The following is a 25545-nucleotide window of genomic DNA, read 5'->3' as shown; positions in this document are numbered from 1 at the left end:
GAGACCACAGGGAACAACTGGGAAATCCTTCAGCCCCAGTACTTACCTGAAATGACAAGACTGAACACAACACTCAACACAGCTGAACACACTTCAACAAAATGGCTTCCAAAAACAAAAGTTTAACACACTGACCTTGTCATGAGTGCTCAAACCCAAATAATTTTCTTGGTAAACAGAAAGATACCAGCAAATCTCTAACGCTTCCTAGATTAAATGAAAATCAAGGTGCCAAACTGACAGGGTACCAGTTATTAACGGGCTCAAACTAAACCCAAATCGACAGGGTACCAGTCATTAACGAGCTCAAACTAGTTCCAGGGCCCCTGAAATCAGACTCCACACGCGTTCAGGAGAAGCCTTTCTACTTTATTACAAAGAGAAGAAACTGGAACGTGGTCAGAAAATACAAGGTTGATCTGTTTATCGTTATTTTTTTTATTGGTTTTCATTTTCCTATGAAATGCTGCCGTTTAAAACAGCCAGAATGAAATGCTTCAGTTCTCCTCAAATCCCGAGTCGTTCACCTGGGTATGGATGTCCGCGTTCCGCTGCAAGTCTGGCCCTTCAAACCTCGTGTTTCTGTTGCCGTCTCGGAAAGCGAAGGAGTGAAGGAGCGCAGGGCACCAGCCCCCCCGCCCCCCACCCGTCCAGCAGCTCCAGAAATGTCCCGTTTTGTCCACGTATTGCGTCCGTGCACACCTCCGAAAAACGAGGTACGGCTGGTTTATGGGCTTTTTTCCCAAAATAGATGTCATATATATATATAATATATACACAATCGTACATACATATCTTTACTCATGTGATGTCCAAAAATTAAAAAAATGTACACGTTTATTACAAAATCGTAACAAAGGCTGGACCGTGTTTCGCTCAATCCGGAACGAAGCGCAGGAAGACCGCGAGCCCGTGGGGGGGGGGGGGAGGGGGATGGGGGTGGGGGCGCAGCGGTGACACTCGATAAAACAGTCCTTTTCGTTGAACCTAGGCTGACAAAAATCTGTCAGGGAAACACATGAACAATGAGGCGGGTGGGGGGGGGGGGGCATGGAGTAAAAAGGAGGGTGATGAGACATTTCGGAAAGGGGGGGGGAGAGGTGACAGACAAAAGTAGAGGCTGCTTTTCAAAATGAAATCTCAGGAAAGTGTCTTCACATAAAAAATGCACAAACATTTGTGTTTTTATTAGCGAACAGTGCTACAATAAACAGTTTTTTCTTCTGTCCCTTTGCTCATTTTTGCGCCACCCCCCCCCCCCCATTGTCTCTCCTAACACTGGAAACTTAAGTGTCGACCTTGTTCTGTCACAGAGAGCATGCTGTATGACAGCTGCCATGTTTTTTAACGGGATGGGGGGAGGGGGGGGGGGAATGGAGAGGGAAAAAAAAAAAAACACAAACGAAAAAATGAGATATGAGGGAGGACAGTCAGATGAGTGTTGGCAGCGTTGGGCAGCACATAATTGGAAAAGGTAGGAGCCCAAACAGTCCCCCCCTCCCTCCATCAAAGTCGATTGCCAGATCCTCGAGGAATAAAAACCAGGGTGCCCGAGCCACGCCGAGGCCTGGGGGGGTCGGTGGGCGACGGGCCCAGACAGCCATACCCCATGAACGGGGAAGTCCTTCAGAAGGCCTGCTGCGCAGGGTTGTAGTTGAAGGTCGACGGCACGTGTGGCCTCTCTTCCAGCTTGTCATACTCAAGGTGAAACTCCTGAAAGGCCGATAACCACAACACTGAAGTTAGTGCCCCCCGCCCCGTCAAGTGGAGGGACAGGAAGGACCTTCCATTGACACAAAGGCATAAGGATCCGTACAAGAATGTAGAGCACCGAAGGAGTGGGAGCCAATCGCAAAGTATACTGCCTCCCTATTCCAAATACAGCCTTTGATTGGTGGACAGTCTGGGCACAAACCAATGAACACGGAGTGCACATTCTGTACTGCAGAGGCGGAGCCTCAGGCCAGCAGCTTTACCTTAGCCACCTTCCTCCAGTTAAGACAATCGAAGAAGTAGTACGTCCCCCTCTCATAGGTGTTGGTCTTCACCGTGGGCTCCATGCCGGGCGCCCGCGTGATCCACACCCGCTCCTCCTTGTGGTACCGCCAGTCCCGGTTAAAGCTGAGGCAGAAAAGGACACAAATGCAGGAAGTGGCTTCATTAGAGGGAGTCTGCTACACTAGGCTCTTAGCGTTCAGGGTCCACCCAGCCGGTCTCCTGCTTACGGGAACCTGACTCACAAATGCTGGCGAATGGTGAATATTCCAAGGTCTTGAATGAAATGGAAAAATGTAAACCTCGGTCACATCACCTTGGCAGAGCAAAGTCCAAAACCACATCGCCGTCACGAGGCCGAGGAGCAGGATTCAGATTTGGCCAGAGATGTACATATAACATGAGCTTGGTTATGAGGCTGCACGGAGGCGCCTGACGTAGTTAGTTTTCTCCACCTCAGGCACATGATACTGTGCAGTTTAAGCTGGGACACACTGTACGGCAGGGACTCCTACGGTCGAGGACAGTATCCATGTTTGTAATCGGTCTATTCTGGAAGCACATATAACGAAAGCAAAGTGTGGACTTAAATATTTATAAATGCCGGAACGTTTCACAGCAGGAGTTGAAATGAGATTCATGGATAATCTCATACTCTGGCATCTCCGCATGAGTGCCTGTTTGCCGTAGATTAAATGCAGGGGTTTTCTGCTTTTGCCGCTCGGGGCGGGCGCCAAGACAAACCGGCCAAAGCTACACAAACACCCAGGCCGACGCTGTGGGTCTCTGTGACCCAGACGAAGGGCTTAACGCTGGCAGAAGCTGGGGCGTGGTGATGGAGAATCTAGGCACCCAGACCCCAGCGACACGGGGTACCTACAGCTCTACGGCCGCGAGGAGCTGGAGAAGGTCTCCTCCATTCATGTAGTACAGGTAGAACAGCAGGTCTTCACCGTACCGCGACAGCTTTATTGCAGCCAGCTGTGTGAACAAGATGACAGTCAGCAGCTCCAGTGGGTCCATCTGGACTTCAGGAGAACAATCAAGCTGCACAGATACAGGTACAGCCAACGGCGCTCATGCTCATCTCTCAAAGTCTACACTTAACAGTAATAGACACCTTATCTGACAATCTGCACCATACACTCCCACAAATGAAAAAGAATCAATTTCAGGTTACTGAAACAAAACACAACACAAACGGATACACGTTACCAGAGGATTTTAAATGACAATCCCCTGCTGAAATTTCCAGATTGCAGTCTTGCATTTATTGAAACAAATGGTTGCCTTGGTCCTTTACAGCTGAATCTAGACAATCCCTCACTTTCACCTGAAGCCATTACACGTTCACCCAGGGAACTGGCAGGCAATTTCAGTCAGTAAGAGTCTTAATTCAACCAGTCAGCCGTTTAAATTTTAACACTACCAAGCGAACTTCCTGAAGACCAAACAAACGATTACGCACGCCAACAGCAGCCAGCTTCAGCGCCGGCCTGGACCCTGTCGCCTCCCCATAACGACACTGAGGGAGCACCTACCTTATCCCTTATGTGAATGTTGGTCAGGTACTCCGAGGGAACGTGGAAGTCTGCCGGCAAGAGAGAGATGTACCAGCAGTTAGCATGCACAGGCGCTTTGTCCGTCCTGGGGCCCCCCGTCTGGGCCCCCGTCCTCACGCTGCCTGACACTTACCGATGTCCTGAGGCCGACACGGGGCTGACGCCCACGGAGATGCGAACTTGGGGTACAGATTCCTGGAGGAGGAGCAGAGGGGAAGAGTTAGCCCACGGGCCACGAACTGAAGCGTGGCGTTATACTATGTGGAACCCCAAGGTAGTCCGACAACACCTCAAGACATTCCGGTTTTACTCCAAGACACTAAATGACTATTTCACTTCGTTTCAAAAAGGGGAAAAGGTCCACAAGTAGTGAGAATCGGCTAATCACCAGATGCTTTGGAACTAGGTGCGAGACTTACTGTGCTGTTGGATGACATGATGCGTAAATTAAGGCAGACAAGCTTTCACTACTACAACCAAGAACAATGCAGATTATGTAGATAAATACGTTACAGTATGTAATATAAATCACCCACCACCCAAGGCTGAACACAGGAGCAGGTTCCAGAAAGCACTTGGTAGCTAGTATTATCCCACCGGCATTTTCCAGTTAAAATATCTATTATGAGGTAATACATATGGGCAGCAGGCCTACAGGCCTGGCTTACAGAGGCTGCATTAACAACATCCAACAGAGGCACCAAACCATGAGAACTGAAGCCGAATCAATATGTGCCACATAGAGGAGTCATTCAGACGCGGCTCGAGGTCCATTTCCTGTGTGCTGAGCACACGCAGATAAGCGGAGCTGGTCCAGGCTGCCAAGTGCAATTGGTCACAGAGCCCGACACTAACAAACGTGATCCGTAACAGAGCAGAGGTCGCTGGGTATCAGTGCCTTCAAGCTCAGCAGGAACTGAAGGCATTTCATGGCAGACCCTTCATGTGCCGGATACAGCTCTTCAGACCCCACACTAACGACCAGAAACCAACACACAAAAGCTATACACTAATCTACTGCTCCGAGCAACGTGATGGTTTGCCCCAAGGGCCGTGTCCTAGCCCAGTCCAGTGTGAAAAATTTGCAGGTTCCTCCTGGGTTTTCAAGGTTTTCCTTCACAGGCAAATGACAGGTGTGTGAATGTGCAAGAGCCCCGTGAAGGACTGTCATCTTGTCCAAAGCGTACCCTGCTACAAACGTGTCTCTGGATCATCAGTCTGAAGGCCAATGGACAGAGTGCATGGATAAACCAGCAGGAGAAGAGAAGCCTGCACCTTTGTGCCCTGTAACAGAGGGAGAACGAAGGCCCTTCTTACTCTGGGGAGTTGAGGTTGAGTCCTAGTGTTGTCAGGTCACTGCCCAACGCCAAGTGCACCATACCCGGGTCCGTCTCCGCCGCCCGGATGAACGTTAGCAACCCGATCATCCCGAACTGGTCAGTCACCATCCCAGTGGGAATGTTCGTTACCCGACCTGAAAGGTGGTCCAAGGTGGTCATCAGGTAGGGGGAAACCTTCAGTCCAAAAGTAGTTCACTTAAACCTCCAAAACTGATGTTTACGCTTCCAAATTTAAAAGTAGACAACAAACCAGAATTTATGAAGCTGGGAGGAGATACGGGTTGGCGTGTGTGTGTCGGAGATACCGGTTGGCGTGTGTGTGTCGGAGATACCGGTTGGCGTGTGTGTGTCGGAGATACCGGTTGCCGTGTGTCAGCACTTGGCCCTTAAGGAAACCCTCTGGATATGCACCATTTACTGCCATGCATGATACCGCAACACGATCTCAAGTCGCCCGATCTCTGAGGAACTCACCATCAGGTAACACCTGGATCCCCTTCTTCTGCTGGTTATTGTTCTGCGCCGTTGAGCTCTTGTCTCCTGGGAACTTGGGTCCATCTGTGCTGGATGAATTCTTGCCTGATGAGTTCAAATTCTGAGGAATGACAGACAAACGGAGCTATAAGTGACAGCTGGATGGACCGGATGATGGGAGCCAAGAGACAGGGGGTTTGACCGGCCATTTTTCCCCTTAGAAGTAAAAGAACCATGACTGAACTAGAGGATGATGCTGAGCATTCAGCTCCGTCTCATGGTGACTGGAGCAAATACCTTGACCCATTTCAAACCCACAAAGATCAGATGGATTAAGACCACCTTCTACAACTCAAATCTATCATGGGGTTTCTTGTTACCATGTCTGGGTGAACATTGTCATCTAATCTGTTACCTAGTTCTGCATTTCCCCAGACTTTCATGACATTTCACTACTTCGCTTGGTTTATGCAAGTCCAGCAACAAAGAACCATGAAGACAAAGCACATGAGCATGGCCCAGTCTCTCTGATGGTACTCACAGATTTGCTGTCATCGTTGTTCGACGTTGGGTCCTTGTAGTTGGGACCAGGCAACGCGGGGAAGTCCTCGTTGTGGATGGAAAAGTCTTGGGACTGCTCGTTCGACGGTTTTGTGACCATACCAACTGGAAGATGAAGAGTTTTATCTAAGGACCGTGGGCAAGGATTGAGGCCAGGCCGTAGAAACCCTCCCAAATTCTTTCCGACCAGTGACAGGTCATCTGGGAGTTTGGATCCAGCCGTGTTGCTTTAGCAGAATGAAAAGACTGGTGATGAAACAAATTCACACAGCAATTTAGGCATTAAGAGAAGCCAGATAAACAGCTATTGTAAAATTAGAGGCACTGAGAGTTCCAGTTAAAGCCTGCTGTCAGTCTGATATGGCCAAGGACAACTGGGAGGAGTGGTGACGATACGAGGATCCAGGCCCGCGTCACACACCGTAAGGAGCCCTTCCAGCCAGCGGGTTGAGTAACGGCGTTGGGTTGCCACTGCCTTCCCTTCGACTTCTGTCCGCCAGCGCTGGGAAGTCCGAGAGGTCCAAGCCCGTCACGTTTTCACTACCGTCTGCAAGGGTGGGGGACCAAAATACCCAACACCTAAATTGACCCCGATGTGAGCGACTGATACGAACTCTAAACAAACAGTGCGAGCAAGCTGCAGATAGCACTCAGGGTCACCAAATCAGCGGGTCTGCATGCGGGTAACAAGCTGACCCGCGTAACCTCATGAGCCTATTACAGCCAACATTACAGCAACTTCAGCTGTGACCACATGATCTTCTTAAAGGAGGAGCAACAAGGAAAAGATAAGAAACCTGATTTGGAACGTGACTGCAAATTTCGGAGAGAGAAATTAAAAAGCTACGTATCAAGGGTGCTTTTTCAACATCATTCAAAAAAAAAAAAAAAAAACCTTCAACTTCAAAACTGAAATCACAGCGTGAATTTACTCAGCAACAATCAAGCTTGATTAGGCATTCAGACAGAACAAACGACAGCTAACTTTGGGGTCCTTCAAGAGCATGTCCGAGAGCCATGCAGGAAGACGCGGGCATGCTCACCTGTCCCATTGAAGATGTTACTCGATAACGAGTTGTTCATCCCAAATCCCTGATTCCTGTTCATTCCGAACCCAGACATGCTGCAACAACAGACAGGCAGAGGTAAGATTAAACACCTGACAAGGCGGGGTAGCAGACAGACATCGATCCCGCAGTGGCTCTGGGGGTCGGGTAATGGCCACACTCAATAATTACTCAGAGCTGCGCCCTGCAGGTGCATGCTGGGAAGCGAGGCGGCCCACACCCACCTGTTGATGGTGAATGGTTGCCTGGACGGCTGCTGCTTTGGCATGCAGATGATGCTGGGCGAGCTCCTGTTGGGGCTGCCCAGCCCCGAGCTGCCCATGCTGTTGGTCCTGCCCGTCATTGCCATGCCCTGGCTCACCTGAGAGTGGTTCATCATGTTCCTCGTGTTCATGGGGAGGATGCCCCTGGAAAACGGCCGGATGATGGGTCAGGTTCAGGAGCAGGCTGGCCGAGCGGCTCCAGAATAACTACCGTCACACAGCGAGCGATCTGGAGGCAGCTTTGGGGTCGGGAGGCCGGGTAACCCTGGGCACCGGCGTACCTGCTGGGCGAGGGCGGCGTGTGCAGGGACAGGGTGGGCACGGCCGTGGTAGGGGGGACGTGACCCGGAAGCTGGTTCCCCTGCGTCATACTTCGGCTCAGTTGAGGGTTGTTGCTGCTCATGCTTCTCATGGGGAAGCTGAGGGCACCTGGAAGACACACACACTCAGCCAGGGGTCCGGGGCTCCACAGCGGCGGCCGTGACCTGCTCTCGCTCCCCAGGCATGCAAACTAACACGCCTGTTTACGGCCCTCTGCTAGTGAACCCGTAATTAGACTGCCGCTACTCCTGTAATCAAGCCTCCCTAATCACTGCAGGAGCGCTACAGCAGGATAAGGGCCTGCTAATTACTCCAGGAGTACCAGGCATGGAATAAGAGCTTGGGGGTGACACCACTGTCACATCCACGTGCCTGGGGTGTTTGTGTTTACGAGCTAGCTTCTGGTTCTGTTAGTGGCAGGCATCCACACTGCTCAGAGACCCTGCTGCCGGGGGGGGGGGGGGGGCTTTAATGTGACTACGGGAACAGCCCTACCCATCCCTGAGGAGCGTAAAATAAGAACCACATCTGAAAAGAACATTTCTAACCACAGTGCATGGAGGACCTGAAAGCCAGGTTCATTTTTAAGGGGACTCCCTGTGAGGGATCACTGAAATTAAAACTGAGGAAGCTTTCATAATGCCCCCCCCCCCACCCTTCACAGGTTCCATTAGGAACCTATAGCTTTTCCACTGCCCAAGCATGATACAAGAAGACCCAGGAGATTTGGCACCATCGCCCCACGAATCAGGCCTTGCAGGCCCCACGGCAGGATGGCGACCGGCGGTAAGACCCAAGGTGGCCACGGAGGCGGGGCTTACTTTGCTGTCCATATAAACTTGCACCAAGCTGGGACAGTTGACCCGATGACGAAGGCGATGGAGATGCCAGCATCTGGAAGAGAGCGTCAGATAGCGAGAGAAGCGTGAGCAGCCTTTCACTGATGTCATGTGACACCTGGATCTGTGCCCATTGGACGCACATGACCAAAGAGACGGCGCAGCAGAGGGTGGGAAACGGAGGAAAAATGAAAACAGAAGGCACACCAACAGAAACGCGACAGGAAAAAGCACACACACCTAAACACGAGGCTAGAGGAGGCTCAAAGAGACAGGGCAATGAAAGAACATGAAAGCGTTTTCAAAAACCAGCAGTAGCAGCAGGACAATAAGCCATAAACATAACCCAGCGTGTGTGTCTTTACACTCCTGCACCTTAAAAGGTGCACCTAGAGATTCATTCAGGGGTTTGAGTGTCTGAGAGCCCCCTCAGCTGAAAGCACAGACAGGAGAGGGCATGCAACTGGCATTCATTCTGTTCTTTCAACCTCCAGAACATGGAAAACACTCAGAGTTTCTCTAGAGCGTGAAACCAGCCAAAACAGCACAAACTAAACTGCAGCCTGAGCACTGGGTGAGGCCCCAAAGGGAATTACCCTAACTCAATGATGCCATCTCCCCCTCCCCTCCAGACCACAAAACCGCAACTTGGGAGATGCGAGATCACTGAACACAGCAATTCTCAGGTGCAGCACGGAAATGGGACATCTGACAAGGCCAGAGGGCTGAAGGCAGGTGGCCTTTCTGGGCTTATACACAGTCTCACACACGATGATATGAAATGATATGAAACCACCTTCAGACAGCAGCTTCTGGTGCAAGAAAAGCCAAAGGTGAGTGGCATTTCTCCAGGTTCATATTTACCCCATTACCATGACAACCAGCTGGGCACTGCACTGCATTTGGCACAACTATAAGCATCCAGCTACCATGTCAACACAGGTACGGCAAGCCGTAAGTGTCACATTGCATCAGGCGGCAACTGAAGACGACTGAAGACTCCTTTCTCGCCCAGCTGCCGTGACGAGAGCAGGTGGTGAGGATGGTAAACATCGTAAGTAGAAGCAGCAGAGAACCAGAACCCAGAGGACCGAGGCCGTGTGAGAGACTGGCAGCCAAATCAAATTTACAGTGTCCTGTTGCTCCATGACAGTGACATTAGTCACCCAGGTAAGGCTAATGAAATATGGTCATAGCTCTGTCACTAGGAAGGACAGAGTAAGTGCATTTAATAAGGCAGCAGGCTCATCTGTGTATCCCGTAAAGCCCTGATCGATTGGCTGATGAGCCGGGGGGGGGGGGGGGGGGATCCTACGGGGCCCTTCATTAATTACACATGCAATCAGACCTGAGGAACCCAGACACCGGCATTGATCTGCTGGTTAATAGAGAGAAGGTTTCCCTTAGGAGGGGGACGGGCTGATCGTGGGCACGGTGCCACGATCATAGGGTGACAGGAAATGGGGCGGGAGGGAGACTTTGGCATCATGACCTAGCGGCTGGTCCCAGGTCAGATCTGCAGCCAGGGCTACAGGGGTCACATGGCCTCCATGTCGCAGCTGCCATCAGCCACTGGGGCCGATCAGCAGGCTTCACCCATCTGCGACTGGAGATACGAGTCAGACAGCGCGGCCCCCTCCGCCGCGCGGCCCCCTCCATCTCTGTGATTAAAACGCCTCCCAAGTCCCACGATTACACATTCATCCAACAAATCGCTGTCTGGACGTGCTCCCGTCGTCTCCAAGAAATTAAATTTAGCTTAAAAAGATGCATCTGGCCGGGGGTGGAATTCCAGAACATGAACTGCTCGGCACGGAGTCAAATCGGGGGGGGGGGGCAGTGAGACTCAGCTGGTAGGAAGCACCTCTCAGCCAGCGTGTCCGGCTCGTCTCAAGCCCCGCTGTTGGTGGCTTAATTGTGTCAAACGGTGTGCCTGTTTGACCAGGAAAGCTGGGTACCAATTAAAAGTTAGGGGCTGTGGGTTATGGGAGGTGTGTGATTAGCAGGCAGCAGAGGGGTGACGCCAAGGGACAGCAGGTCTCCTGAAAAGGGCCAGGCAAGCGGAGAGGACAGACCTGCAGGAGCCTTCATTTGAAGGCTCTCTTGCACACAATTCTTCTATTAAGCTCAGGGCAGCCCCAAAACAGGTGGGCGACCATAAGCAGTCATGCCGCCCCCTGCAGGCCTGCCCGGAGCCGTCCAAGCACCCGGCTCAGTAACGAGCTCCCCGGCAGCTCTGCCAGATGGACGACCCAGACGTCTATATCCATCGCGACAGCGTTTCTCCGCCAAAGGTACTTAACTGGGTTATGAGAAGAGGCCTGCTACGCGCATGCACGCGCGTGTGTGTGCGTGTGTGCGTGTGTGTGTGTGTGTGTGTGTGTGTGTGCCAGGCATCATCCTCAGACCAAACTCAGCGGGACAGACACAACTTCCTTAAGAATAGCTGAAGTAACTCACTCTACACTTTTCTCTCATATAAAAGCTGTTTTTAATCTAAACCACCATCCTTACAATGAAGGTTTAGATACTCAGTTCAAACTCGATCAACATGCAAAGGACACTCAAGGAATCTCAGGCTGAGCTCGCGGCAGCCCAGTAACCTGCCAGATTACCATCTACCCCTCCACCCCGGCCTTACCGCTCGGCAGGGAGTTCTGCACAGCACGTGTCGATGCACCTCCACAGCCAGAGCGTCTAAGTGCCACGTTCCATGCATGCACGGGGACCGAGTGCAGCATTCACAGGTCAGGCTGCAAATCGTCAGAGCCCCAAGCTGGCACTGCCAAGCTGGCTGATGGTCGTGACTGAGGAAGCCACCCCAAGTCAGTCGAAGCTAGTGATCTTCAAAGCCTGTCTGACAAGCACAGGCTCGCTGCATGTAGCGCCGAGATTATTATATGAAAGTATCAAAGGCAGTTCATCTTGTAGGAAACAAAATATATGTCTGACCCTTAGGATTATATCAAACTAACCAGCCTGTTGCAGATGAGAAAACTGCAACTTGCACTGGGAAATTCCATATGCTATCATCCCATTTACAGTGGCCAAAATGAGAAGCTTAAACACGCAAAACGTCTTTCATAATCTGTAAGACTAATCTCACAGCATCACTTATCAAACACAAGGTGTCAGCTGGCTTGTGGGGCAGGAGGACTGGGGTGAAAACAGCTGCATGCAGAAGATCTGACCACCACCAAGAGTCAGAGCAGCAGAGGGATGGCTGAAGGGCGACTGGGAACATGCCGGAACTTACGTCTTTCTCCGATCGATGTGGAAACATCGACTGTGAGCTGTAGTACATGCTTTCCTCAGGGAAGTCGCTTTCGACCCCCTCTAAAAACTTCTTTCTTGCACTAAACATGCTGTTTGTCACCTGCAAGAAGAAAGGGAGACAAGGTTAACTGGCTGTCAGTCAAGTCACTCAAATGGCTGAGGTCCCTCCCAGTAAAATCACTCTGGTAAAAAATAAGTTCTGGAGGATGAGAGCCTTCAAGTGGAATAAGGCCTCTTAGTGAGGTGTTTGGTCTTCTTGTGGTTCTGTAAGGAAACCCGGTACCACAAGGAACAAACCCACTAGTCACCAAGTCCTAACCTTCTGAAATACTCACACCGACATTTGAAATGAAAAACATGTTTGATTTGTTTGTATAAAATTATTTCAAAGACTAGTCCAATTAACTGGCTAACTCTGCATGCGTGTTAATTACAAGTCAAGGGCTGGATTTCTCTAATGAAGACCCGGTTCTGTCTCGGGTGCTGGTGTCAGCAAACAGCAGAGGCAGAACCGTCACTGGATTGATGCTGCAGTGAAAACCTCAAAGGAATGAAAAGGCGACCTCTTCTCGGGTGAAGAAGCTACTGAAACCATCAGCTACTTCACTCCTCGGTAAGACGAGTTGTGAAAGTCGGGACCAGAGAGGAATGGAGGAAAATGGCCCGCTTGAGACACATCCAGAAAAACGAACAACAGTGACCCCCCCCCCCCCCTACTATGCTTAAATAAAATGTTTCCATTTTATTTAGTGATTAGGGGTAACAAGACCACAAGTCAGACAACTTACAGACACTCCCTGACTAAAAACTGCAGCCACTTTTAGCTTGAGCAGATAGACAGCTAATGACTAGAGTGTGTTATAACATGGGGCAGCCTTATTGCTTGATCATTTCTTTCCAGGTCCCTGTGCAGCACACAGAAAGACCGCAGCTCCATATAGCTTCACATTCATAATAAGAGCAGAACACCCACCCAGCTCTCATCTGGATCAATGCTACCATTCTTTAACAAAAGGAATCCTTTTAATCCGCATTTAGTTTTTGACTGGCTTTGCCTGGCGTATCAGCATGGTTCCTTTGTGTGGATTTTAACAACACTGACAAACGTCTACAGTAAAGAAATCAGAATCTGCTTATGCAGACTCTCTCACACAGACCATTCCTTCAAAAGAACAGGATACGGATAAGACACGACAACGGGTTGCACCACAAGACGAGCCAATCACATCCTGCCAAGCCCCCGCGTAGACGCTGCCATCCGCCATGCCAACAGCATGAGACACAGGTTCTACTCAGGGCTCCTGGCCAGAAGATACTCTCTCAACACACCAGGCTCTAGGTCTACATGTGTTTTACTCCAGAATATAGAAAGAAGCTCCCTGTCACTGTCATTCAACCTTAACTCATAATATTTGTAACACTATTCCCACCAGAGCAGGATAAACACAGCTGAAGCATGAGCTGAACCATAACAACATGCATTTTTTGGACCAGCTGTATTCAATTTTCATTTGACACACTTACTCATTTTCAATAATTCAAGCACCTTTGGTGCTCAGTGACACACAATCTTTATGAAAACACTGACATCACAACACAGAATCCTAAGTTAAAGGACAGCCAAGCATTTCCCCCAGCCAGCAGCACAACAAAGGACTTCCCTCTCGACGGCTTAGTCACTGCAGAGGGCTGACATCTTCGGACACACTGCCACACAGCTCATGCTACTTTGCTGTTCATGCTTCACTGCACCCAGATGCTCATGTCTGAACTTTGTCAAAACCAGCAGTTCCCACACTCATTAAATTCACCAACATGTCCAAGAGCCCAGCACCTCCAGACCAGCGTCACAGACACCCACTGAAAAAGCCACGGGACAGAAGCCGCCCCCCGCGGTCTCCTGCCCTCTGCCTCTGCCGGATGGCTTTTAGTGCTGAATGGGAGCTCCACAATGGGGATGGGGTGAGGAGATAATGGGGCGTGCAAGGGCAGACAATGAGGCCATCTGCACGGTGCCACGTGGATCCAGGCCGAAGGGAAAACGAGCTCTGGGGACTCCAAGGGCCTCCAGGCCTCCCGGCAGGAAATCCAGGTCAAAGACAAGAGGCAAGCACCATGTACAGACTGTATGACTATTTGGGATTCCTCACACAGCCTCAAACAAGGACGATAATCACAACAGTCTGCCAATGGCTCCTTGCACAGGCTTGTCTGATGCTGTGTCTGGGAGCCCCTGTTAGCCCAGGACAGCTAGTAAGCAAGGCCTTCAAAGGGCTGCACTGCCTGTCAGCTCACACTTGTGGGTTTGTGGTGACTCGCATATGAACCCCTTTATTTCCCACCAACAGTTTCTTATTTCTTATAGCTAAATACGGAGCCTTGACTGAATGTTGACCAACATGCGCCCAAAGCTTGACCATCACTCATGGAGGGAATAGGAGCTGATCCCCACTCCCTCCTTATGGCCCTGTGTATCTGGCAGGTGTTGAGTCCCGGTGGGGTCCCAGTGCCGCACTAGAGCCGCTCAAAGCCGGCTGCTGACGCAGCACATGTTCAGTGCCTGTCTGCATAACACAGTCCCACTGGTCACTGCTCTGCTGCTAAATTAAAGCGATCCGACAGCATTTACGGGGAAGGCTCATCTCTGAAGGCAGCCGACGCCCAGCCCGACACGGATGACAGGCAGGCCCACAGGGGGTTCTGATTAATTCCTATTTATGCCACACCGTACTCCTCAACACGCACAGGTCGCACTCGTGGGAGAGGCCAAAGCAGCCCAATTACAGCCAGGATTCATGCTACATGACGATACTGACATCAATGTACTCAGCTGCCACCCAACAGACGACTCCGGAGGATCCACAAGCGAGGCTCATCCCCTACAGCCAGGTCACATGACGAACTGGATTTCAGGCTTACCCGACACAACGGGAAGTTGACAGCAATGTGCTGACCCAGATCCTGCAGCAGAACAGAGGAACTCATTCCTTGTCATAAAAGGAGGAGGCCCGACTTGAACATTTTTAAGAATGCAGAATGAAGAATATGTGCAGGTAACGGACCCACTCCATCTGGGCAATTATTCGAAATTTGATTTCAAATGACGATCATGACTTCCAACGACTATCAAGACAAAAAAAAAAACAATCAACATAAAACAATTGTGAAGCGTTGCGTTTACCAGTGATTCTCCCATTTTGTGATGCACACCTCTTTCAGTCCCTTATTCGTTTTTCAGTTGAATTAGAGGTTAAGGAAATGCATTCGCCAAGAACAAGAATAAATAAAACCGCAACCTCATGGTAGATGATGATGCCAAGACGTCAGTGGACTGTAACCGGCCGATGCAGATAGCTGTGGGAGACCCTAGGCAGGGTCACGCACCTCACTGCTGACGAGCACGACAGCTTAGGTCTAACTCGGAGCTGTCCTAAGTGCCACAGTGAGAACACCAAGTGCTATAATGGATTAGTTACCAACCTCCGAATAAGGTTAAGCTAAGGGGCTGTGAAAACAGGAGAGACTTGCAGAAGGAGAGTTAGCGTCACACGCCTTGTGATGCCCCTTATGGTTAGGAGACAGCAGGGGAGTGACACCACAAAGACAGTGATCCAGCAGGTGGTCGACTCGGAGCCAACGCATCCACCGCACCTGGAGCAGGAACATATCCTCCGGCTCTGGTTTCTGCTTAATTCAGAATGATGGGAACTAGACCCATCCACATAAAAAAGTCATACATTTTTATTTTATCCACAACACACCCTCATGTGTATGCAATGATGTGGGTCTCTCACTCAGAAGATTTTATTAACATGCAAAGAAACCAGCCTGTATTCATAAACAAACCAAATTACGCACATCCTGCATCTGGAAGAGCCACCTGCGCATAGGTTCTGTCGCAAAGGAAGGCATGTGGGGGTGGTGAGTGGGGGGCATGCGCGACCCCTAGAGCGAAACCATTCTGCTCAGAGACCTCCAATAGAGATGCTGCACAAGAGGGTACCCAAGGATGTCCCCCCCCCCCCGACACAGAACCTGTCTTCTCCCTTCTTAATTCATTACCTCCTGTATTGTCACTGCAGGATCCTCATATTGATGAAGTCTTTACCAGAGCTGCTAGACCAGCAGATGCACCAACTGCACCATCTACCAATTACCACTCACTTATTGACGGTTCTGAACTTCCTGGGAATCATCTGCCAGCAAAATCAGTTTCTCTCTCTGCCTGCCATTCCTCTGACTTGATGATATCAGAGGGTGAATGTGTGATTGGGGCCGAAACAGAGGCATGCTTCTGGCAGCGAATGAAATCACTCGGAAGGGGTCCAGACCAGCGAATGAAATCACTCAGAGGTGGTCCAGACCAGCTTGCAATCAGGTGTAAATAATCCATTGGGTGCTACTTGCAACTGTCAGCTCTGTGGTCTGACAAAGCTTAGGGAATAGGAAACTCAGTCGAGAAAAGGTTCCTTTAGTCACATCGGCCATTAAAGCCCCTATGTGGGTCTAACTCAAAAATCAGCCATTTCCCTTCCATCTGCAGCTTCCCATGATGCCGATCAGGACAGGCAGTCAGCCACCCTGCCCCCACTGGAGGGGGGAAACTCAGAGGTGAGAGGCCCACTTACAAGCACAGGTCACTCTTAGGACAGCGACAAACCGTCAGGCCCTTCCTTTTCTGACCGTCACAGAAAATTAGATATGGACTACATGAGTTTATAAGTTCAACCCCTAGGCACGGCAACAAAGAGCTTCAGAGAAAAAGAATGGGGGGGGAGATCTGGTGAAACAGGCATCGCCTTGTGCCAGACAGCTCTGGCCTTTCAACCAATGCTGCCCGGAGCGGCCGGAAAAGTCAGTGCCAAAGCGAGGGCGCACGTCACGAGGGTACAGGTGTGCGCGGGGGTTTCGGACATGAGGAAAGCAGCACCCTGGTGAAAAGTTAAAACGTTAACTTCGTAAAAAGAAAAGGTACACCATCTCATTGGGCCTCCTCTTAGCATCAGTCATGCAATAAATGTGAGGCACATCTGATCCTCTCAGTCAAAGCTAAGTCCAGAGAGAGAGTTGATCATGGGATAGCGTCAAGCCCCATCTTGTCAAACTGCAGTCTCCATCTGTGCTCCCGCTGCTCTAGAAGAAGGGAGAGGGTACCTGAACGAAGTGGAGAGCCACCTTCTATCCAAACACCAACAGAACAGTGAACGAGAGCAATACAGCTGTATGTGCTCTTCAGAGGACCTACTGGGCTTCGTAACAAAGGTAACATGACAGAGAAATACGACTTCCCATGGGGCCCTCTACCAGTGCCACTACACACAAGCAAGTTCATCCACTGAAAAACAGCATGGCAAAGATCTATGTAAGATCCAACGGCAATCAAAGCTCTGGACAGTCCAAGATATGCAAATTCTTGTGTAACACCAACCACAACAATTACGCCAACTGAGGAGAGCGCCACAAAGAAGCCAACAAGCATACTCCAATGATTAGTCTGCTGGCGACTGGGAACAAGGTTGCATTGGGTGCCAACGTGTACCCAGACCTCCTGTAACCAAGAACACACTTGAAACCCCAGGTAAGACATTGCTGAAAGACAACGGAAGTGTCAGAGGAGGCTGAATTACAAAACGCGGTGCTCCAACACATACAGCTGGTGTCCGGGAAGTGTCCCTCCTTCCATCTCTCCATCGAAAAGCCCACGTACTTCTGCGTGCAGCTTAAGCCCCAGAACGGAGGCTGAGATACACCTACTGCATTTCTAAATCGATATCCCAGGGACTGGTGGCGGTGGTATCCAAGCGGCCATATGCACTAGCAAAAAGGAGAGATCATTGGGGCCTTTCTTCAGAAAAGCTCCAGCTGCCCAGTGCGGCCCGGGCACCCGCCACAGAGCCGAGGACCAGTACCTGACAGAGCGGCTGGCAGACCATACGCTGGAGGACCACTCAGCGGCACACCGAGACCATAACGTCAACCGCACCCCGCTGCCAGGAGGTGTTACTGTACTGCTGGTCCGTTACAGTACTCAAGTGTCAAAGGACTCCAAAGGCATGTGTACCTAGTAGAGGGAAAATTCCTATTTACGTTACTGGAGCATAGTCCTGTCACAATGACTATATTACAGACAACTTTGGGATAGTTAGGACCTTTGTTAATGAATAAAAAAGTAACAACATATTGGCTATAAGTCAGATATAAGTCATAACGAGTGGAACAAAGTAACATGTTTGACAAAGTCAGTTCTTGTGTGATTCCCTACATACAGTTTCTTCCCCAGCCTTTTCTCAGTAAAGTGGGGGTGACGTGACGCAGAGGCGCCGCTCAATAATACAAGAGAACCTCATTCGGTCATTGGCCAGGGGAAAAGCGGCTGAAAGTCAGAAAGTAGTCGAACTAAAATTGGATATAAACACATTTTCTACCATCTATAATCAGAATTAATGGTGGACAATCTGACAATTGTATATTGTGATCGATCTTGACGATGTCCACGATCTACTTTTCTCAGAGATTGTGATCTTTTATGTTCTCCTGCTAATACTTCGAAAACGTCACATAAATCTTCTATGGCCATAATGACTTGTCACTATCCTCACCCACCTTGCCTGCCAAGTTGATAGCTCACAATGAATTGTTCTTCAAATACATTACACAAGAAGGAGACCCTGTAGAGACACACGATCTAACTTGGCCAATCAGCACAGCCATCCAGTAGAAAATCATTCTGTCAGCTTGTGAATAAAGCATGGATCCACGGTATAACTACCCGACTAATACCACCTGCCAAATTGTACCTTGCACGCCTGGACCGCATTCTATATTTTTCCTGGTACTGCCCGATCCATTCAATGTTACGGCAAAGCAAACTGTCTATTTTCACAGCAAACTACAGTGGTCGCTTCGTTGTTTAGCGAGAACTGGTGATAACGATTCCGCTGGCTGCAAAAAAAACTTTTCTTTGCTAGTCATTTTAAGTGTTCACTCCAGTTGTCTATTTTTCAGTTTATGGATCAACACTATTACCCCATTCTGAACATCCCATAACTCAAATATTAGTTGAAATTGCTGCTATCCAGCAAGTATTTTCTTACACTTAAGGGTTTGGTTTAGTCTGAACTGAGGGGACATATATGGTGACCACAGTGTGACTGGGGTACATAGCAAGACCCATAACACACACTCAGACAAAAATGCAGGTGACCTGAGAACTGAGAACAGACAAAGAACACAAAATCAGAACATCTGGCATAATATCCCATTCTGGGCAGGTGGAGATCATTCACAAGCAGTCCAATGACCTGCTGAGAGGCACTAGACCCTCATTTTTGTGTTTCCCAAATCAGTCCCCACATTTTTTGCTTTCACCCAGCTCCCAAAACACATGGACCAGGTTTTGGCATTCCTGATTGGATGGAACCTGGGAGGGAGCAAAAATAGGGCCTGTCTGGAGGTCCCAAAGGACTGGGATGGGAAACACTGAAATAACCGATTTAGAGGCTAATCCAAACATCCTGGAAGGTGCCAGGCTGCGGAGCATACTCCCTTTTACAGTCTACGGCCTTTCCCCATGGTAGGGCTGCACGATATCACAGCCATTATTTGAAATATTTGTTTCAATATATCTATAAAGCAAAAAAGATAAAATTCACCAAAAGTAAACTATAGCCAAGCATAACTTATCTACCTATAGTGCGTCAAATAAGTTAGGGGTGTTACTGCAAGTTATGTCAAGAGACACAAATCAGTGCCGATAAATGAGACATGATTACAGGGCTTTAAAGAACGATGCAAACATTTGCTGAACACCAGCTTTTCTGTACTATACTGATTTTTAATTACACACCCAGTTTCATAGGCAGATTAGTTGTACACTTAAAATATTGAGGCGTATTGTGATGCCCAAAAGTTAGACCTGTATAAATTTAGCATATTCTTACATTTAATAAGTACAGAAAGTACCGCCACACCACCATCATCTTTTTACCTTATCACAATATCTCCTTTTTTAAAGGGCACTGCGACTCCCAAACTGTTACTTTCTTCACAGCACCTTCAAATACTTAATTCCACAATGTACCAAAACATTCACACGTGGCGTGTTCTGCTAACCGAATTAAACAAACATAAGGGTACACCAAATTTACACAGATTACTAACTTTTGGCCTTCGCAACTGATATTGAGTCAAATCAAATTGAATTGAGACCTTGTGAATTGGAATTGAATACATTTGGGAAATCAGTGGAGATACCCAGCCATGATATGAAGTGATATTCATACCATCCCCCTGCTCAGTCTCAGTCTGCTATTAAGTAGCTAGAAAACAGAAGCTCTGATAGAATCTAATGACTTTATTTACATGCTGCAGTTTTCAAGATCTTGTTGAGTGGCCCCACACGGAGTACATGCATTCTGCAGCCATCATTACTCCAAAGCCAACATCCATCCACATTACTGACCATCACACTAAAACAAGTCATCAGGTGCCAATAAGAGAGAAATGCAACCATGTAACTAAGGATTTTTTCTTATGACAGAGTAAAAATGTTTAGCAAAACTTTAACCCAGTTATGAAGGTAAGAAAAAGCCTGATCTTAATCTAACTAGCTAACAATGTAAGAATTGTATGTGCATAGCATGCGATGTTGGTATTAATATTACCAGGGAGTCAGGGACCTATTATTATTTGGAAGAGTAGAGTACACTTCAGTTTTAAATTGGAGGTTTGTAACCTATGGACTTTAAGACGAGTAAAGAAAGAAAAAAAAAAGAGAGAAAAGGCTGAATGTTGTGTTATGTGGTGAATTTAAACATCCTGGGAAATGACATAAGTAACTAACATTTGTGTTGTTATTTAAATCTGTTGCCCCTGCTCTTGTTTGGTAAAGTAAAATATGTCAGATAAAGTTGGGTGCACAGCAGCTTATTATCAGTTGATTATTTGTGCCTCTTTCCACTCGCAGAGCACTTTATTTTGACTTGTTTAAATGAGAATGAGAGAAAATCCTGTAACTTAGTGCAGTTTGGGGAAAATTTATATATATATATATATATATATATATATATATATATATATATATATATATATATATATATATATATATATATGTACACACACACACACACCATCAACTACAGTTCTTAAAAAGAAAATTAGAAATCGGCAAAAATCGGTATCGGCCAGTCACATTTAAACAAAAATTGGAAATCAGAATCGGCCAAGAAAATTGCAACCAGTTCATCTATAGCACCAAAGAAACATTCTCCCAACATCCCGTAAATTATTTGATGGACCAATGCTCTAGACAGACATATCTTTATGTAAGAGCAGGCTTTTGCATTCAAAGTGCTGTCCCAGAGGAACCACTCCCCCCCCCCCCCCCCCCAGTCCTACACGGCACAGGCTGGGAGGTCCGCTGAATAGAGGTTGGCTAAACAAAGCAGAAGTCCCGATAAACATGCTGCATTTTCAGTGCATTAGATGCAAATTAGATACCTACAACTGATACTTTTCTGCTCAGTCAAACCCACCCGGACAAATTGTTAGCATTTACTAATCCATCAGTAACAAGGACACCCTTCTTATGCAAAGCAATCAGACTAACTCTGGCAACAATAATTCCTGGGGAGGGATAATGCTTCCTGTTCCATCACACATTACACAACTGACAGAGCTACAGTGCTGAGTGCGTTATATGATTCAGGAGGGATGGGGATGGCTGATTTGAGTGTTGCAGGCAGAAAGCATCATGCTGGGAGTTGGGGAGGGCCGGCACGGCGCCGTTTGGTGGCAGCGGGTGAAGCAAAAACAAGCCGACAGATTCTCACCCGTTTTCCACAGTTGTAGAAGCCGGTCCCTGGCTGACACACCTGACAGGGATAATCAGATAAAACGCTGGCCGAGGTCAGATAATCCAGCAGGAAAATGCTGGCGACTGTACTCAGGGACTTCGAGACGGGCTTTCAGGGGCAACACGGGATCTTAAAAGCTGATTTTTTGGAATGCATACTCTCACTATTGCCTGCCAACACCAATCACTGCTGAGTAATCGAGATGGTCAATTCCTCAGCTCAGGGAAATGACATAATTAAGAAAGATGTTCATCTGTTTTTTTTTTTTTTTTTTTTTTTTTTAAACTGCCAATAAACCTTTAGAGAAAGACACACATTGCTGCTGTCCTGTGTTAGCCAATGGGAACACTGGTGAATCTGTCATTTGTTATATGTGCTGTGTACATAATCACTAATGCCAAATACTCAGAGCTGGAGAGAGAAAGCTGCACAGAATGCATATCTTCTCCCACACCAATGTGAGAACAGCACCTGCCCCAGCAGTCATCTGGTTACTTCAGCAGATGGATGCTTTATAGGATGTGGGGAGGACCACGATACATTATGCGGTTGTGCTGGTTCTATGAATGAAAGGCTTCAGAATCTGAATGACAATGTTGCTTAATGGAAGTGAGGACAGTTTGTTCTCGAGTCAGAGAAACAATAAAGGATCGAGCCATAAAATACACAGCTTTCCCAATTTAACAGCACTGTCACTGCCCTGTCCGACTGATATGATGCACTAAACGTGGGCTGCAGACAGCAATCCATCTCGAATCCCAGGCTTGGCGGACATAAACAAACATACTTTGGTTACTCCAAAGAATCATTAAGACATGCTGTTAAACAATCTGTCCCACATTTCAACAATAAATCAAATTTAGAAGGTTCTGTAGAGTCGCAAATCTCTCCTCTTGAATATAATCCCACAGCAGGATGCTCAGAAAGCGATTCACAGTCAGTGCCCCATCGCAGACGGAGCCGGTATCCTCTGTGCCCCAGGACGATCCTCGCTTACAGAGCTCGGAACTTTACACACTCAGCTGTGATTTGGCGACACAGAACTCAACACAATGTGTGTGAGCTACAACGGGGGCACTCATTTCAGAATTCATACTTTAGATCCTGCTCATTAAGACATTTTCTACAGAATAAATTTTAGCTACAACAAATTGGTCAAAAAAAAAAAAACATACTCTAAAGCACTTTGAGGTGGAAACATGATAGTTTGCTTACACTTCTGGGTTTATGTCAAGCAAATACCCCTTGAATATTAAAAGCAGAACGGGAGGGGGCACATTGGGAGATCATTTCGATTTGAGCCACTCCCTCTCTCATGTTCATGTCTAAGGGTACAAACTCAACCACTGTTTCTCTCTCGTCCACTTGAACCTCATGCCTTTCCCTACTAGATGTTAGATCTATTAAGGACCACCTAATGTACATTATTTGACATTACCTCTGTCTTGACCCTGTACTAGATCACTTAAGTCTTCAAATAGAGGCTTCCCCCAATAACACTCTGTACAGTGTGTCACATGTTGGCAGCCCTAACCTACAGCAATTCTAACAAGAAGAACTCAAGAAAAAAACAGCTTCAAATTCATGTCTAGTAAAGTTTCCTCACGGGATGGAAACAGTGCAGCAGGGCCACAAGAAACACCTGTATGGCCTCAAATGTGCTAAGAAGCAGCACTATGAAAAAATGGCCAGGGCCAGTAAATTCCTGCTAGCAGTTCATTTTAATAAAAGGGGCTCCATTACACTTTTGAGAGAGTGAGGGCCAAATGCAGTAATGGTAAGATGTTTTATGAAAGGGAAAAGGCAGGGGAATAGATCATATTATGGTACGGTGCTGAAATGTGGGACAGCGTCTTTTCATGCGTTTCAATAACCCACTTCACTGACAGCATTCGCTTCAGATATGGAACTAACTAGCTGCAGTGTTGTTTCTCCCAGACTTTAACTACCAACCACATGTCCAACACCGGGAGCACCGTGTCAGATGTTCATGTCCCACCAATAAGAAAGTATCTCTTCCCCGAGCAGGAAACCAGAGAAAACTGCGGCTCTAGTTTCTGATGCCAGTCTTGGCACCATATTCAATCAGGACAGCAAACATTTCAGCCACACAAAGGTTCTTTTTAAGGATTTCCCCTGAAAATGGTGAGCTGTCAAACCTCACACCACTATATAACATTATAACTAACATTTTTGCAAAAATAATTTAAAATGAAATAATTAAAAAGGGACTTAAGTTGTTCTTAGATGAATCAGATTATATGAAACCAGAGTTAAATCATAATGCACTTTTCTGGATTAAAAATTGTTGAAAACTGAAAATACAAAAAGTCTAAAAAATGGAGACTCGTTTCAAAGAAAAAAAAAACCTTGAGATCTAAACTACCTGACATTTTTGACCTCTATTCCAGACTATAATGACAGAAATAAAAAGTATTAACCATAAGACCAACTGGGACATTGTTATTTTTATCTATGAAAAGCCAAAATATTCCCAGGCTCATTATGCTTAAGATATCAATAAAACACAGGTAATAATAAAGACAACACGGCTGCAGGTATGGCTTAAACGGGATGAATTAATAAAAGTATGCAATGTGGGGTTATTTAAAAAAGTGGAACTTTTTATTGTCGAATGTGACTTTTTATCTGCAATGTCTGATTAAAAAAAAAAACATTTGGACATTATGTATGATGATAATGTAAGCGCACAGCCGCGATGCCCGCGTCCCGGACCGGCTGGTGCTGAGCATGAAAGAGCGACGTGACATCGGGGTGTGTAAAGACACAAGTGGAAAGCCGTCTCTGCACAGGAAGCTTGTCACATCCGCCACGGCACGCCAAATGGCAACAAAACACAAATACTCATCCTAAAAGTACAAAAACAGAAACAACTTATCGATACGTCCGAGGCTGATGAGATGCCAACCAAGCAGAAAATTTAATTACAGTAACTGATAGGACACGGCTGCAGACTCACTTTTAATTGAAAATATCAGCCACTCCGGTGGAGCCGTGATTTCGTTTTTGCCCGGTAATTTATGGGGGTGGCTTTACTTTACTTTTGTTTTAATCACCCACGATAGCCCGATAAAGGCTGTTAGTTGCGGCCATACAGCCGCTCATACAGATAACTCACTCGAGGAGTGAAAGGCACCGCAGCGCGAGTGACAGCTGCTGAGTGACAGCAGCGGCGGAGCCCCCTGGAGAGCCTGCCGGCTTTGGAGCTCGGCTGGTGATGGGTAATGGTGCCGGCCAGCCCTCCCGTCACTGGACGCGTAAAGGCTTCGCCCCGCCGCAGACGCTCCTCTATAAGCCCCCTCAATTAATCGGGAACCGTGAAGCGAACCGGGACGCCGTTAGTCGAGCAGTCAGGACTCCGGCGATCTGCCGGCTCCGGGTTCCTACAGAGCAGACGGATAGGAGGGAGTCGGACTGGCCGGCCCACCGTCGCCTGACTGGCCGGCCCACCGCTGCGGGCTGCGCCGTGTCTATATTTAATATCGGTTTCCAGCAGAGCACACAGTGCCGTATAGGCGGCCACCGAACTGAAGCTGGTGTGCCCAGAGCGGCAACGTTTTCCCAGTAATACAGGAGTAAATCGGCGGCCGTTAGGTGAGCGCTGGCGGGCCGGGCCTGCTCGGGCCCAGCCTCCTCCCCTCGGTCCTCCGCGGCCCCAGACAAAAACCCAGCAGCGATAAAGACACCGTCCGTCTTCAGCCCTGCCATCCGACCTGAACACGGACGGCCAACTCCACCGCGGCGCCTGTTCTTACGGACGGCCGTCCATTGGCGGAGCGAACCGAGAATTATTAAGAAGAAAATCATAAGAAGAAGAAGGAAAAAAACTCACCGCATTAATTTCTCTTCCCCTCGCAGATCCAAGATGGCGGCGTATTCCGACGGTGAATGCTGGGTAATGACCTTTAACCTCCGACCCCTTCGTGATCTCGGAAACATGGTTGCTGTTGCTATTAGCTACCGCACATCATG

General features: G+C 48.1%; 1 protein-coding gene across 1 annotated transcript; it reads right to left on the bottom strand.

Annotated features, from left to right (window-relative positions):
* Window positions 1–1019: 1019 nt before the first annotated feature.
* LOC111858652 (CCR4-NOT transcription complex subunit 2) lies at window positions 1020–25545 on the bottom strand. Its single transcript, XM_023840591.2, has 15 exons — window positions 25406–25545; window positions 11679–11798; window positions 8405–8477; window positions 7544–7691; window positions 7224–7406; window positions 6976–7055; window positions 6354–6479; window positions 5913–6037; window positions 5372–5492; window positions 4875–5031; window positions 3691–3752; window positions 3537–3586; window positions 2876–2976; window positions 1977–2121; window positions 1020–1713 (listed from the first exon to the last, which is right to left on the bottom strand). Exons 2-15 carry the CDS (start codon window positions 11784–11786, stop codon window positions 1627–1629), a joined length of 1566 nt encoding a protein of 521 aa, XP_023696359.1. The 5' UTR covers window positions 11787–11798; window positions 25406–25545; the 3' UTR covers window positions 1020–1626.

Source organism: Paramormyrops kingsleyae, chromosome 3 (assembly GCF_048594095.1).
Source record: "Paramormyrops kingsleyae isolate MSU_618 chromosome 3, PKINGS_0.4, whole genome shotgun sequence".
NCBI classification, from domain to species: domain Eukaryota; kingdom Metazoa; phylum Chordata; class Actinopteri; order Osteoglossiformes; family Mormyridae; genus Paramormyrops; species Paramormyrops kingsleyae.
The sequence above is the reverse complement of the archived record's forward strand: the minus strand, read 5'-3'. Positions and strand labels throughout refer to the sequence as shown.

Excerpts from the sequence above, each read along its gene's own strand:
- LOC111858652 (XM_023840591.2), bottom strand. The coding sequence starts at position 11,786 with ATGTTTAGTGCAAGAAAGAAGTTTTTAGAGGGGGTCGAAAGCGACTTC. Across the intron at positions 5,493-5,912 it reads ACAACGATGACAGCAAATCT|AATTTGAACTCATCAGGCAA; the intron begins GTGAGTACCATC and ends GTCATTCCTCAG. Across the intron at positions 5,032-5,371 it reads GATCCAGGTGTTACCTGATG|GTCGGGTAACGAACATTCCC; the intron begins GTGAGTTCCTCA and ends ACCACCTTTCAG.